At 46.3% G+C, this 14,875-nt stretch overlaps 1 protein-coding gene across 5 annotated transcripts in view; it reads right to left on the bottom strand.

The window, feature by feature from the left end:
- CCDC60 (coiled-coil domain containing 60) overlaps positions 1-14,875 on the bottom strand; it is a 58,151-nt gene that overhangs the window by 9,565 nt on the left and 33,711 nt on the right. For all 5 annotated transcript variants that reach the window (XR_014559026.1, XR_014559027.1, XM_083717203.1 and 2 more), the window contains 6 exons: positions 5,989-6,180; positions 4,410-4,532; positions 3,198-3,302; positions 2,273-2,363; positions 674-905; positions 475-562 (listed from right to left, as the gene is read on the bottom strand). Coding sequence is in view for 3 of the 5 variants with exons in the window: in XM_083717203.1 (XP_083573329.1) it covers positions 475-562; positions 674-905; positions 2,273-2,363; positions 3,198-3,302; positions 4,410-4,532; positions 5,989-6,180 (831 nt within the window). In the remaining 2 variants the exon portion in view is untranslated. The remainder of the gene's footprint in view (positions 1-474; positions 563-673; positions 906-2,272; positions 2,364-3,197; positions 3,303-4,409; positions 4,533-5,988; positions 6,181-14,875) is intronic.

Genomic DNA, 14,875 nt, shown 5'->3' with positions numbered 1-14,875 from the left:
TAAGGAGTCTCAAAGCGGCTAACATTCTCCTTTCCCTTCCTCCCCCACAACAAACACTCTGAGAGGTGAGTGGGACTGAGAGACTTCAGAGAAGTGTGACTGGCCCAAGGTCACCAGCAGCTGCAGGTGGAGGAGCGGGGAAGCGAACCCGGTTCACCAGATTACAGGTCTATCGCTCTTAACCACTGCACCACACTGGCTCTCACTGGTTCAAAGTGTTCTCCAGAGTGCTCCAAATACATGATGTGATTGTGGCCTCAGGGAGCAAGCAATGGAATGTGCTGCTGGCTGGGTATGTGGGAATGGCAGCCTGACTTGCCAACATCCATTTCTCTGGGATGACATCGGGTGTCAGGGACTGGGCAGAGGAAGAAGAGGAGGAGGAAGAGGAGGAGGAGTTTGGACTTGATACCCCGCCTTTCACTCTCTCTTTATACTGTGACCCCGTCCGCTTCCGCAAAAGGCCCGACGTACCAGCCGTGTGTCAAGTTCCAAAACATATTTTCTTTGCTAAAATTCTTCGCCACGTCTTCGTGTATCATCTGAAGCAGCGTCTGCAGTTCTGAGAAGAGGATGGGGGGGGGGGGGGAAGGCAGGTGATATACTAAATAAATTCTGGAGAGGGGTAGCCGTGACAGCCTAGAGGGGAGTCGCTGAGCTCTCCGGGACTCACGGTAGCACATTGGCTCCTCTTCTTCCCTGGTTGTCTTGCTGAAGATGGACTCCATCTCCTCCCCTTCCTTGGCGCTGTCGGAAGGGGGCTGGGCCGCTTCGTCGTAGATGGGCGACAGGGAGCTCGTGCTGGTCAGGGTCGTTTTGCTGTGGGGAGAGGAGATGCTCATGGTGGAAGACCTCTTGGGGATTCTCCTGCCCCGGTACTGTCCTTTCTGGGTGTATTTTCTGCTCTGGAGAAATGCAACAGAAAGCCCTTAAGAGGCGATGCCTCATCAGGATGGTCCTACTGTTTGACGGGGACACACACACACACACATAATTCCACAAAGTATTAGGAAAACATGGGAAACCAATTTAGGCACCTGGCTTGAGGATGAACAAAGGGGGAGAAAATGTGGTCAGATTTGCCATTTTGGCACGCATTCAAGGAGGAGCTTTGAGGATGCTATTCTGCTGGGACCGGACACTTGTAAAAAATTCCATATGTTATAAAACTCCAACAATACTATGGCGGAGAAGAGGATTGTTGCTTTGCCTGCAGTGGGATTGCCCGATAGGGCAAAGGTCTTTTTTGAACAAGACCAAATCCTCTCCTGAGACCTGATTCTAGCACTCTTCTTGACCGGAAGGAGAAATAATCGTGGAATTCAATACAGAGAATTATTGGCTACGTTTCTGGTTGCTGTGTGGATGGAATGCTCTCCCCAGGGAAGTTTGCCTGGCGCCTTCATTAGACACCTTTAGGCGCCAGGCAAAAATGCTCCTTTTTAACTAGGCCTTGGGCTGATTGGCATCCAATGCCCTTTTAAAATGTGTTGGGGAGGAGGGAGGGATTATTATGTTGTTCTTGTTTTTATTATGTATTTTGTATTTCCATATTGTGATTTTATGTTGTGAACCGCCCTGAGCCCTGTGGGTATAGCTTGGTATACTAATTTAATAAATAACGACAACAACAACAGCAGCAACAGTAATAGCTAGTTGTTGGAAGGGGGGTTCAGAGCCCACCAAGGATGGATGGTATAAAAACAAGTATGAGGGGCTGGTGGGGTGGAGGCGCTGAGCCTATGTGTAGTGGCATCCAACACTCACTGCAGAGCCATAAGGCAAGCCTCAGTTATCCCATCTGCAGTATGGAGACAATGACAGCTACCCAGTATAGCACTAAGTAACCACCCCACCAGAAAAAGAATTTACATTCCTCCTCCAACCACACATGCCACGGAAACTGTTCTGAAGAGCTGGCGGAAAACCCCAGAACCCCAGGGAGGGTGTCAGGAATGGTGGTTTGTTTTATTTTATTTTTTTAAGGCTCTAAACAAACACTAAACAACTACAGTCATACCTTGGTTGTCAAACGGAATCTGTTCTGGGAGTCCGTTCGACTTCTGAAAACGTTTGACAACCAAGGCGCGGCTTCCGATTGGCTGCAGGAGCTTCCTGCACTCAATCGGAAGCCGCGTCAGACATTTGGCTTCCAAAGAACGTTCATAAACACTCCCGGGTTTGCGGCGTTCGGGAGCCAAAACGTTTGAGTCGCAAGGCATTTGAGATCCAAGGTACGACTGTATTTGGAAACTGGCATAAACTGAGTTACCTTTGTTTGCAAGAGAAAGTGCTCCCATCGAGCCTTCACTGTCTTTTCTTTCGCGATGACTTTCAAGGAACTTTTTGCACCGCCGTAGTGTCTAAGGAGGAAAAATGAAGGGGGCAAGCTTTCAATGGCTACACCCTGGCTTTTATTCCATGCCCCTTTTGGCACCGCTAAGACACAACTGACTCTTGGGCCTAGCCACAGATTCTACATCCACTGGCAGGACCCAGTTGTGGAAAGTACCCAGCTTCTGGCTCTAAACATGTGCAGAGTGCTTTTCCTACGGCTAGTGGCCTGTCCTCTCTTGAAAGTATAGAATATGGAATTTACAGCCATGTAGCCTTCTAAATGGGATGCAGGTGACGCTGTGGGTTAAACCACAGAGCCTAGGACTTGCCGATCGGAAGGTCGGCGGTTCGAATCCCCGCAACGGGGTGAGCTCCCATTGCTCGGTCCCTGCTCCTGCCAACCTAGCAGTTCGAAAGCACATCAGATAAAGCAAGTAGATAAATAGGTACCGCTCTGGTGGGAAGGTAAATGGTGTTTCCGTGCGCTGCTCTGGTTCGTCAGAAGCGGCTTAGTCATGCTGGCCACATGACCTGGAAGCTGAACGCCGGCTCCCTCAGCCAATAAAGCGAGATGAGCGCCGCAACCCCAGAGTCGGTCACGACTGGACCTAGTGGTCAGGGGTCCCTTTACCTTTAGCCTTCTAAATCCATGGCTAAATTCTTCAACCCAAACTCATGGGGTGATTTTTTGCATAGTTTACTCACAGCGGTGAAGCCACACTCAACCCCAACCAACGAAGGAGTTGCTCTACCCCATTTTCAGAGCCGCCTGCCCATTTTCAAGGTATCTCCGGGGGAGGGGGGGACGACCAGCCCACCCCCCAAACACCATCACCTGGCTTAACTGCACCAAGACCCACCTGGGATTCCAGCATGTTATCACAGGTTTCATGCTGCTGTTGGGATCCAGAGTCAAAGCTTCCAAGAGCCAGTTGAGGGCGCATAGCTGCCGGAAGATGGAGTCGCTGTCAAAGAGAAAGAGGGAGAAAGGCAGATGGTGAGTTGACTGGCAGATGGTGGGGCTGATTGGCAGAGGAGGTGGGCTCAGGGGCAGTGAGTTTGGACAGGGGGAAATGGGCCACAAAGCAGAAAACTACGCAACTGGGCTTTGGGCTTGTGGTCCTCAAAAACAACAGTTTAACTAGGTATAACAATAACCACAATAATAAAAAATTGCTTAAACACCACTCATCTGACTGGGTTTCCCCAGCCACTCTGGGCTATTCCAACAGAATATGAAAAACCCCACAGCAAAACATAAAACTTAAAGCAACTTCCCATGCTTTCAGAGGTCTACAGAAAGTCACATAATTGTTTATCTCTTTGGCATTTCGATGGGTGTTCCACAGGGCGGGTGCCACTACCGAGAAGGCCCCCTGCCTGGTTCCCTGTAGCTTCACTTCCTGCAGTGAGGGAACTGGCAGAAGGTCCTCAGAGCTGGATCTCAGTGTCTGGGCTGAATGATGTGGGTGGAGATGCCTTCAGGTATACTGGGTCATTTAGGGCTTTAAAGGTCAGCACCAACACTTTGAATTGTGCTCGGAAACATACTGGGAGCCAATGTAGGTCTTTCAGGACCGGTGTTATACAGTCCTGGTGGCCTCTCCCAGTAACCAGTCTAGCTGCTGCATTCTGGATTAGTTGTAGTTTCAGAGTCACCTTCAAAGGTAGCCCCACGTAGAGCGCATTGCAGTAGTCAAGCGAGAGATAACCAGAGCATGCACCATTCTGGCAAGACAGTGTGCAGGCAGGGTGGGTCTCAGCCAGCATACCAGATGGAGCTGATAGACAGCTGCCCTGGACATAGAATATATGCTAAACTCTCTTGCAGGTACTGTTCAAAGGAAACATACACTCTTCCTTTAACCACCTGCTTAGCACCTTCATGTTCCATACGTGGTTATGAACCCCCTTTCCCCAGGGGAACAAATATAAAAGAGCCAAAGTCTGCGCTGAGCATGTACAGAGAGCCTTCCCCAGACCAACAAGCAAACTGCAAGTGGTCTCTGAAAAGAAATGGCAAGCAGAGAGTCCAAGAGTATTCCTGACGTTATTAACGCCTTCAAACGTACAAATGGGCATCCGGATGCTTTTCCGACAGCAGGCCGTTGTAGACGGGGGTGAAAGGTCGGACAATTTTCTTCTTCTTCTTTTTCTCCGTCTCTCTCAGAAAGGGACATTCTGTTAGAAAGAAACTGGGGGGGGGGGGGGAGAGAGAGACAAAGAGACACAGCTGTCAGAAAACAAAAGCACAATCTGTTCTAGACAGGAACTGCTTATTGATCTGATTTACACCCACTCCTGGCACTCCTCGTCCTTTCTGAAGAGCACCCTGACCTGCAAAATTAGCACCCCCATAGACATTTACAACTGCGGAGTCCTGTACAAGGAAAATGTCATAATAGCAAAATCACCCTCTTCTTTGGTCTCCTGCATGCTTAACAGCTAAAGATGTTCCTTTAATGAAAGCTGGGGGATCTTTTTTAAAAAAATGTGATTTATATTGCGAAAAGTGTCTCATGTGCTTCGGGCATAGAGATATTATCATAATTCCTTCTAATACTGATTCAAATTGTGCCATGCGGAGCCTCTACTTGTTCCCCCATACTAATGTCCGGTCTATGTGTGCCACTGCATGTATTCCCTAAACCCATGTGCAAGAGAGACGTTCAGGGACAGAGCACACGATTCGTTGGCCAAAAGGTTCAATCTCTGGGTAGGGCTGCGAGGAACTCCGGCAGAGCTGCTGCCGGCCCGTGTAGAAAATGCTGAGTGAGCTAATGGTCTGATTCGGTATAAGGAAGCCTCCTATGATTGGGTAAAGGGGTAGAGGATTTGTTTTGCAGGTAGAAGGTCTGTGACTCGATCCCTGGAATCTCCAAGTAGGACTGAGCTCCTGGAGAGCAGCTGCTAGACAGTGTAGATGACATTGAGCCAAGAATCTCACTTGGTGTATGGTAAAGGTAAAGGACCCCTAGATGGTTTAGTCCAGTCAAAGGCGACTATGGGGTTGCAGTGCTCATTTCACTTCAGGCCGAGGGAGCCGGCATTTGTCCACAGACAGCTTTCTGGGTCGTGGCCAGCATGACTAAACCGCTTCTGGTGCAACGGGACACCGTGACGGAAGCCAGAGCACATGGAAACAGCATTTACCTTCCCGCCGCAGTGGTACCTATTTATCTACTTGAACTGGCGTGCTTTTGAACTGCTAGGTTGGCAGGAGCTGGGACAGAGCGACAGGATCTCACCCCATCACGGGGATTCAAACCACCAACCTTCTGATTGGCAAGCCCAAGGGGCTCTGTGGTTTAGACCACAGCGCCGTCCACGTCCCACTTGGTGTATGTAGGGCTGCCATACATCCTGGATCTTAGACCTAAGTCAATCGACAAGCCCTGGTTTTTACTTTTTGAAATACGGCAGCCCTAGGTTACACGGCCGTTTCTTACACCATCTAAAATATCTGGAGGGCATCGCATTGGCCAACTCTGAGCTAGTCAACCTCGCAAACAGGTGTGTGTGGATGATCTCCTGAGACGCCATCACCTCAGCTCTCAATCGAACCTCAACAACCCGATGGCGCCACTTAGAGGTCACATTTGGAAAAAGGAAACGGCTGTTAATAGATTAAGAGCCTCGAAGAACACCTACTCAGTCAGTTCTTCATCCCCTGAGTCTTCATCGGAGGATGAGGATGATGGGTATTTCGGCGGCTGACAGTCAGTCCTCTGCTTCTCCTGCTCCTTCCACTCTTCCAGCCTGGTTGCTTCCTGCCTCTCCAGAGTTTCTCTGCGAAGCATATGGAAGTACCCCCGCCCAATCTTCACTGAGTTGATCAGATACCTGTTAAAAATGGCGGGAGGTCAAGCACTGAAGTGATGGCAAAGCTACCAATATGAAGATACATTATTCCCATCCAGCAACCCTCCAGAAGAACTCTATGTCTCTTTATGCAAAGAGTAAAAGAACACATGTTGAAAGAAGTCCAGGACCCAAAGGATTATGGGTTGTCTCAGAGGCCTTCCTCCTCCTCATCCCTGTCAGGAGAACTTATTTAATTCATTATTTTATTTTATTTTAGATCTTTGTGAACACTATTTGCAACCCTGAAAGTGCAGTAGCAGGGCGTTATATCACAACATAAACAGGGCAAACAAAGAATCAATAATAAGGAAAAGAAATGGTGACGTGCCAGAATAAAGCAAGACGTTACGAGCTGCAGTGGTTGGTGAATGTTGAGCATCTAAGTTTAATGTAGAGCTGGGTGATACATCAATACATCGTCCAAAACCGGTTTCGATATTGGTTTCATAATTTTTAACCTGGAAGTATGTTTGCGGATCATGATGTTTGTGTGTGTGTGTTCTGCAAAAATCGCCTTGTTGTAAAAACCATGAAGCCAGACAATGCCTCTACATAGCTCCATCCTTATTTCAGACATTGTGATATATTAGTATAGCACAGGCATAGGCAAACTTGGCCCTCCAGATGTTTTGGGACTACAACTCCCCTAGCTAACAGGACCAGTGGTCAGGGATGATGGGAGTTGTAGTCCCAAAACATCTGGAGGGCCAAGTTTGCCTATGTCTGGTATAGCACAACATTTAGCTGATGATATATCACAATGTTGAAAACCAGATATCGCCCAGCCCTAAATCATAGGAAATAAAATCCTACTGAATGACTTAAAAGCATTCTGGACCCTCCATCCCCTTGGAGACATGCAGTTTGTGTGCAACTTTTCCCATGGTAGCCAAAGTCCGTAAGTTATAATACCACATAGCCAAATGTGGATTTTTTTTCAAGGTTTCCCACTGCTGGGCTGTTGAAATCCCAGCGGCAGCTAAAATCCAAATCAAGAGCTCTTCGGAGTGACAAGCTGTCTGTCCACATATTGACGAATGACAGTTGTGGGGGAGCCTGGGCAGGTGATTTAATTGTTTTGGATATTTCTTAATATACTCGGGACCGGAATAATGAAACCTAATGGCATTCCCACCAAAGGTGGAAAGAAGTCACTCAGAGCCCGCAGGCCCTCCAGCAATCTTGTGTTGATTGCGACGAGCTAGGAAACATCTGCACAGGTGCGCAATTGCCATCTGTGCTGCAACTCCCTCCCATATAATGAAACAGATTTATAGGAATTTGCTAACCGCCGTGATTACCATTCAGATTCCTGTACTAGAACTGATGGACACCCTGTACGCCTAAACACAGAACCTATAAGGAAGGCGAGCTATTGAATTCCCTAGAGAGATTCTAACCCATGGGTAGGCAAACTAAGGCCCGGGGGCCGGATCTGGCCCAATCGCCTTCTAAATCTGGCCCACAGACGGTCCGAGAATCAGTGTGTTTTTACATGAGTAGAACCTGTCCTTTTATTTAAAATGCATCTCTGGGTTATTTGTGGGGCATAGGAATTCGTTCATTTTATTCTTTTTCCAAAATATAGTCCGGCCCCCCACAAGGTCTGAGGAATAGTGGACTGGCCCCCTGCTGAAAAAGTTTGCTGACTCCTGTTCTAGCCCATAATGGAGGAGTCTGAGGATGGAGGGTAACTCCGAGGAGCACATAATCCTGACCCAAGTGTTGGACTACCTACAACAGCCTTTCTCAACCTTATATGCCTATAGACATCCGCAGGCTCCTTCAGTCTGCTCTGGCAAGAACATTTTCGCTCGGGCAAAGCCTACACAGGCATATTGAAAGTTTTCATGTGTTTTAATCCGGAAACTGCTTAATTTGATTATTTTTGGTCATTGCTGAATTTGATTATTTTCTGAAGGTTTTTAATCGCTGTCCTGAACTGTTCGTTTGTCTGTTTGTTTGAAGATGATGATTTAATCTTAACTCTTTTTGTAAACGGCTTTGAGGTCCATTACTCATCATAGAATCGTAGAGAAAACCATAGAGTCGTACAGCTTGAAACACTGGCAGCGTTTAAGATAAATCCAACAGTGTAAATAAGTTTTGATGGATGTAATAGTGGAATACTGAATGGTATCGTTTTTTTGTAAAATATGCAGGGATTTATGATATGTAAAATGAACCATGGAATGAGAAGAAGGGAAGTCATTGATATCTTAAGGATACAAAAATGAGTACTTTAAATTGTAAAACAAAAATATTATACACACACACATATGTATAAAGAGAAAATGATACAGTTGGAAGGGATTGTGAGGTTCATCAACCCCTGCAATGCAGATTATTATTATTATTATTATTATTATTATTATTATTATTATTATTTCCTCATTGCATTTCTGTCCTTTTCTTCAAAGGAGCTTAAGGTGGGAAACCTTCTTATCTCCCTTCCTCATTTAATCCCCACAACATCCCTGTGAGGTAGGTTAGACTGAGAGGCAGTGACTGGCCCAAGATCACACAGGGAAGTTCATGGTCGAGTGGGGATTTGAACCGTGGTTTCCCAGGTCCTAGTCCAGCACTCTAACCACAACACCACACTGGTATATCATCATCGTCACCATCATAGGATCCCAGAATTGTAAGGGACCATGAGGGTCATCCAGTCGAACCCCCTGCAATACAGGAATCTTTTGCCCAATGTGGGTTTCGAACTCACAACCCTGAGATTTAGAGTCTCATGCTCTACCAACTGAGCTATCCCATCACCACGATTTATTTATATCCCACCTTTTCTGCAGAACAGGGACTGAAGGCGGTTCACAAAAAATAAAAGAAGCACAAAAAGCTAAAAAAACTATAAGATATAACAGTTAAAAAAGCAATGGTGCTAAGATGACTATGTAACAGTGGCTTCCATCATAAGACGCATTTGTTCCCCTACAAGCCTGGTGTTCATATATTTAATAAATATATATGTGACATATAAGGGGAGAAGACCTCATCCAGATTCTAGGCAAATAAAGGCTTGTGGTTCAGAGAGAGATGAAGACAGTTGAATTTTGCATTGGCTATGAGACTGCAGTAGAAGATTTCTTTCGTCTCTCTCTCTCTCTCTCTCTCTCTCTCTCTCTCTCTCTCTCTCTCTCACTCTCTCTCTCCCCCCCCCCCTTTTCTATTTTTAAAAGAAGTCTTTTGTCGGATGACAGACGAGACAGACAACGCAAAGCGCTCACTGCCAGCAAAATGGATACATCACGACAAGTTGTTCTGCAGTCCGCGTGCAAAACATATTTCTACCCTGTCCGAATCAGACAAGCCCATCCATCTCCCGAAACATTGTGCGTACCTCCTCAAGTAATGGCTGCAACCGGGTTCAGAACACCCTCTTCCTTCCCAGCAATGCATTAAAACTACTCGAAGGCTACTAGACACTTAACAAATTGCACTTCTGAATCTCAAGGTGATTCTCCGTCTGCCTGTAATGTCTGTGAAATTCCAGACGTATGGGAACCCACGGTGGAATGTATAGGTTTTGGAAAATTTCCTTTTAAAAAGTTCAAAAACTTCTTTTTTTTCATTTAAAAAAGTTCTTTTATTTATGATTTTCAGGTTTATACATTTCAATAATTTTACTGTTGTTTTAACATTTCAAAACTTGACTTCCTTCCCCCTCTTTCTGCTGTTCCTTAAATTTATTTTTAATATTTTCTGCATATCCAAATTAACTTAATTTGTTCATTTATTCATCTGCTTTAAATACATATTCTTACGAAACTGCAGGTTATTACAATAATCCTGCCAATGTTCTTACAGTTTGTTTGTAAATATCCAATAAACCATTTCCATGCTTTTATGAAAAGTCTGTTATCTTGCTTTCTTATTTTTCCAGTAAGTTTTGCTATTTCTGCATATTCCATATGTTTTTGTATCCATTCCTGGGATGACTTCTTCTTTCCATTTTTGGACAGGTAACATTCTTGCTGCTGTAGTCGCATACATGAATAAATTTCTATACAGTTTCAGTAGTTCTGTTCCTGTAATTCCCAAAAGGAAAGCTTCTGGGGTTTTGGTTTTGTTTTACAAATGTTATTTTAAACATCTTTTTCAGTTCATTATAGATCATTCCCAGTAAGCTTTAACCTTACTTCAAGACTTCTTTTTCAGATTCTGCAAAAGCCCAACAACTTTTGTGTCTCGATTTTCACTTTTGGAAATATGGCAACCCTAGAAATGTAGGCCTCTGACAGTGGAGGTAGAACACAGTCATTGTGGCTAGCAGCCAATGAGAGCCCTGCCCTCCCTGAATTTGTCCAATCGCCTTTTAAAGCCATCTAAGTTGGTCGGCCACGCCTCCCTCCTGCGGGAGTGAGTTCCATAGTTCAACTATACGTTGAATAAAGAAATACTTTCATTTATCTGTCCTGAGTCTTCCAACTGTACGGAAGCTCTCCATTTCACACACCACTTCCAATCTTTTAAGTTTGTTGTTGCTTAGTCGTTTAGTCGTGTCTGACTCTTCGTGATCCCCTGACCAGAGCACGCCAGGCACTCCTGTCTTCCACTGCCTCCCGCAGTTTGGTCAAACTCATGTTAGTAGCTTCGAGAACACTGTCCAACCATCTCGTCCTCTGTCGTCCCCTTCTCCTTGTGCCCTCCATCTTTCCCAACATCAGGGTCTTTTCCAGGGAGTCTTTTCTTCTCATGAGGTGGCCAAAGTATTGGAGCCTCAGCTTCAGGATCTGTCCTTCCAGTGAGCACTCAGGGCTGATTTCCTTAAGAATGGAGAGGTTTGATCTTCTTGCACTCTCAAGAGTCTCCTCCAGCACCATAATTCAAAAGCATCGATTCTTCGGCGATCAGCCTTCTTTATGGTCCAGCTCTCACTTCCAGACATCACTACTGGGAAAACCATAGCTTTAACCTTTTAAGTTTAGTTCTCCACAATTCCATAGCAGTTTCTGATGCTTTTTGTTTTTGCTTTTAAAAAGCCTCATCAAAATTCTGCAGCATTTAAGGGTCGTTTTCTCCAAATATATGTATACCGTTCCATGCAATTTTGCTTTGCTTGTTCCTTAAACTTCAGCAGTTGCATCCACACAGGAAGCGTGCTGCTGCGACGGGGACTGCAACCATCAATTTTGAACGATGACTGTGTTTCAGTTCGTGTATTGTTTCAGAAACTGCAAATCAGAACCGAACCGAATTTCTACCCTGCCTCTACCAGGCAAGCATTATGTTCTGACAGCACTTTCTCTCTCTACCTCTATCTCTCAACACACACACACATTCTGCGCTGTCCCTGGCAGGTGGCACAAACAAGGGCTAGTCATTTTCATACAAGGTGTGGGGAGGGGGCAAAGCAAATACCTTCCCATTTAAATCCTCGTTTCAAAAGCATCGTATTTATGCAGCAACTTAATAAAATTAGCCTCTGCCGCCAACTTGACGAGGAGGTAAGAATCATTCATTAAAATGCAAATGCGTTTGAGATGAACTTTGGAATGCATTTATTACAGTAATTGAGCTCCAGCCCGCTGGAAGTCACAACACGGATTTTCCGCCACCTTGCCGACAAAGGCCATGCCTTTCTTGTAAACTAATAACTTCGTCACTGGGAAAATTGAGAGAGCTTCTCCCCCCCACCTCCCACCCCCGCCGCCTTTTTGAGTGCTAATCATTTTCGTCAGAATACTCCAGCTCCTTTATAAGATTAAATTAATATAGATAAAGGTCAGGTTCGTACTGTACCAAAATAAAAATGACCTGGCAGCAAACCAGGTGGATGGCAGGCTGACGAGGTGCTCGCTTTCATGCTTAACACAACAGCATGTGCGTATAATTATCTTAAAACGTCTGACCGCCCCGCTGATCTATTCGTAAATTTGTAATAAACGGAATAACAAAGGAGTCAAGTTTGAATAGGCCAGATTCATTTCTTTGAAGCAGGAGTGAAAACATACTTATCCGACTATTATTATTATTATTATTATTATTATTATTATTATTATTCCTGCGGGACCTGACATCTTTCTGCAGGGCCTGTAAGACAGAGCTGTTCCACCAGGCCTTTGGTCAGAGCGTAGCCTGACCCCCTCGTCTGGCAATCTGCACAGAATTTTGCTCAATGGTTGCCATCAATTTGATTTTAATTAATTTTTATAATGAAAGGTTTTTAGAATGCTGGATTATTTTGATTGTTGTTAGCCGCCCTGAGCCCAGCTTCGGCTGGGGAGGGCGGGGTATAAATAAAATTTATTATCATTATCATTATTATTATTGACCCGTACTTCGCTCAGAGGTCCCAGAGCAGGTTACAATAGTAAAGGTAAAGGGACCCCTGACCATTAGGTCCAGTTGTGGCCGACTCTGGGGTTGCGGAGCTCATCTCGCTTTATTGGCCGAGGGAGCCGGCGTACAGCTTCCGGGTCAAGAGGCCAGCATGACTAAGCCACTTCTGGCAAACCAGAGCAGCGCACTGAAACGTTGTTTACCTTCCCGCCAGAGCGGTACCTACTTATCTACTTGCACTTTGGCGTGCTTTCGAACTGCTAGGTGGGCAGGAGCTAGGACCGAGCAACGGGCGCTCACCCCGTTGCGGGGATTCGAACAATAGTAAAACAATAGTAAAACACAGTATTAAAAACAGGTTTAAACAACTGACAATTGCAGAATAACACACCTCAAGTGTCAAAAGCCTAGGTAAAGAGGTGTGTTATCGGCACTCACCAGAAACAGTATAATGAAGGTGCCAGACTCACCTCTGAGGGGAGGGAGTTCCACACTTAGCGACCACATATGGGCAGCCCCAGAACCACAATACACACTGCCCTGGCTTGCACCCCGGGGAGGTCACTTTGGTGCAGCTATTGTAGCAGTTTGGCTTCACCCCCATAGGTGCACTCCATTGTCTCACAAAACAAACAACATATAGAGTCTGCACTGTGAGAACAGGATGCTGGAAAAGATGGGCTATTGGCCTGATCCTACAGGCTTCCCCCATGTTCTTATGTTCTTTACAGAGTTCCACTCCAGGGCAAACTGTGTCGCGGGTGCGCAACTGGGAGATGCAGTGCTGTTGCTGGGCCCAGAAAATAGCGCTTTCCTTTCATGACTGATGGCGTAGGTAATATTCCACCCACCCAGACACTCTGCTCCCTGTCTGCTCATGTCTGCTGTCTAATTAACGTGAGCTGTCATTCACGGAGAAAGAAAGTCTCTCTCTCCCCCCAATGCTGATCCACTCTCTTTCTCCCCTCTTTCTTTCTGGAACAGAATTTTGCAAACCTCCAGCCGTGACCACGCAAGAAGCATGCCAATTAGAGCGCTGGCTGCCAAATGGCGAAACAAGGGAAGAAGCCTAGGATACGAAGCAACAGAGCACCTGTTTCCAAGCAACTGGCATTACCAGGCATTAGCTGCAGAGGAAGTCTAGCGCTGGCAGGTAACGCCAAAGTCCCCAAGCGGCGGCACAATTTCTCTCTGTCCTGCAGGTGCTCATCGTATCTTCGGCCACGATCACAGCCACACCGAGAGCCTGATCTGCTCCGGCTGATTTGCTGGCGTTGGGAGAGGAAGGAATTGGCAGAGTACGAACAGGGGCTTACAGCAGCCGAGGCTGAAAAGCAGTGGGCTGAAGAGGAACAGAAGAAAGAAAGAAAGAAAGAAAGAAAGAAAGAAAGAAAGAAAGAAAGAAAGAAAGAAAGAAAGGGGAGTTGAGGCCTGGCAGAATACCAGTGTTAACAGCTTGGCACAGGGCAAAGGAGCAGGAAGTGTCTTAAGTCTGGAGGTCAGCAGAGACCAGAATGAATACATCAGGTCCATGCCTGCGAATCCTGCAATTTGACTCTCTGTGATGCTGCTGTTATAGGAATTCTAAGGTCTCATATATATAAATCATATGTTCATAAAGCTCCAAGGCAAATACATACATAAGTATATAAACCATGTGTCTGAAATAGTCAAGGTAAAGGGACCCCTGACCATTAGGTCCAGTCGTGGCTGACTCTGGGGTTGCGGCGCTCATCTCGCTTTATTGGACGAGGGAGCTGGCGTACACGTTCCGGGTTATGTGGCCAGCATGACTAAGTCGCTTCTGGCAAACCAGAGCAGCACACAGAAACGCCGTTTACCTTCCCGCCAGTGTGGTACCTATTTATCTGCCCCCCATGATGTATGTATGATGTTTTGGGGGGTGGCCTTGAGCTACAGAATAACAGAAGCCAACCAGAGTATATTGAGAAGCAAAGCAGCTAGTAAGCCTGATCTTTATTAAACTGCTGTAACAGGGGCCCCACTCACCACACAAGGGGGGGGGAGGAGAACCCTGAACAATGGTGTGTGAGCCCTTATATAGACTTTTGAAATTGCCCACCCTGTAGCCCAAGACCACCGCCCTAAAACATCCTACATACATCACAGAAAGAGGCGGTCTACAGCAGGGGAGGCAGTCTACAGCAGAAATCCTGTCTGCCAGGATACCTGATAATGGTCACTGACTGCATTACCTGGGCAGGCTGGCCAGTGGCGTAGCGTGGGTTGTCAGCACCCGGGGCAAGGCAAGTAATTTGCGCCCCCTAACCCCTAACCTGCCGCCGCTGCCAGCTCCTTCTTGCTGCTGCCTGGGCTGGGGTATTTATGGTAAGGTAGCCACAGAAGCGGCGGCAGGTCC

This window comes from Podarcis gaigeae (genome assembly GCF_964106915.1).
Source record: "Podarcis gaigeae genome assembly, chromosome: 16".
Lineage (NCBI taxonomy): Eukaryota > Metazoa > Chordata > Lepidosauria > Squamata > Lacertidae > Podarcis > Podarcis gaigeae.
This window is presented reverse-complemented; position numbering and strand designations above follow the sequence as displayed.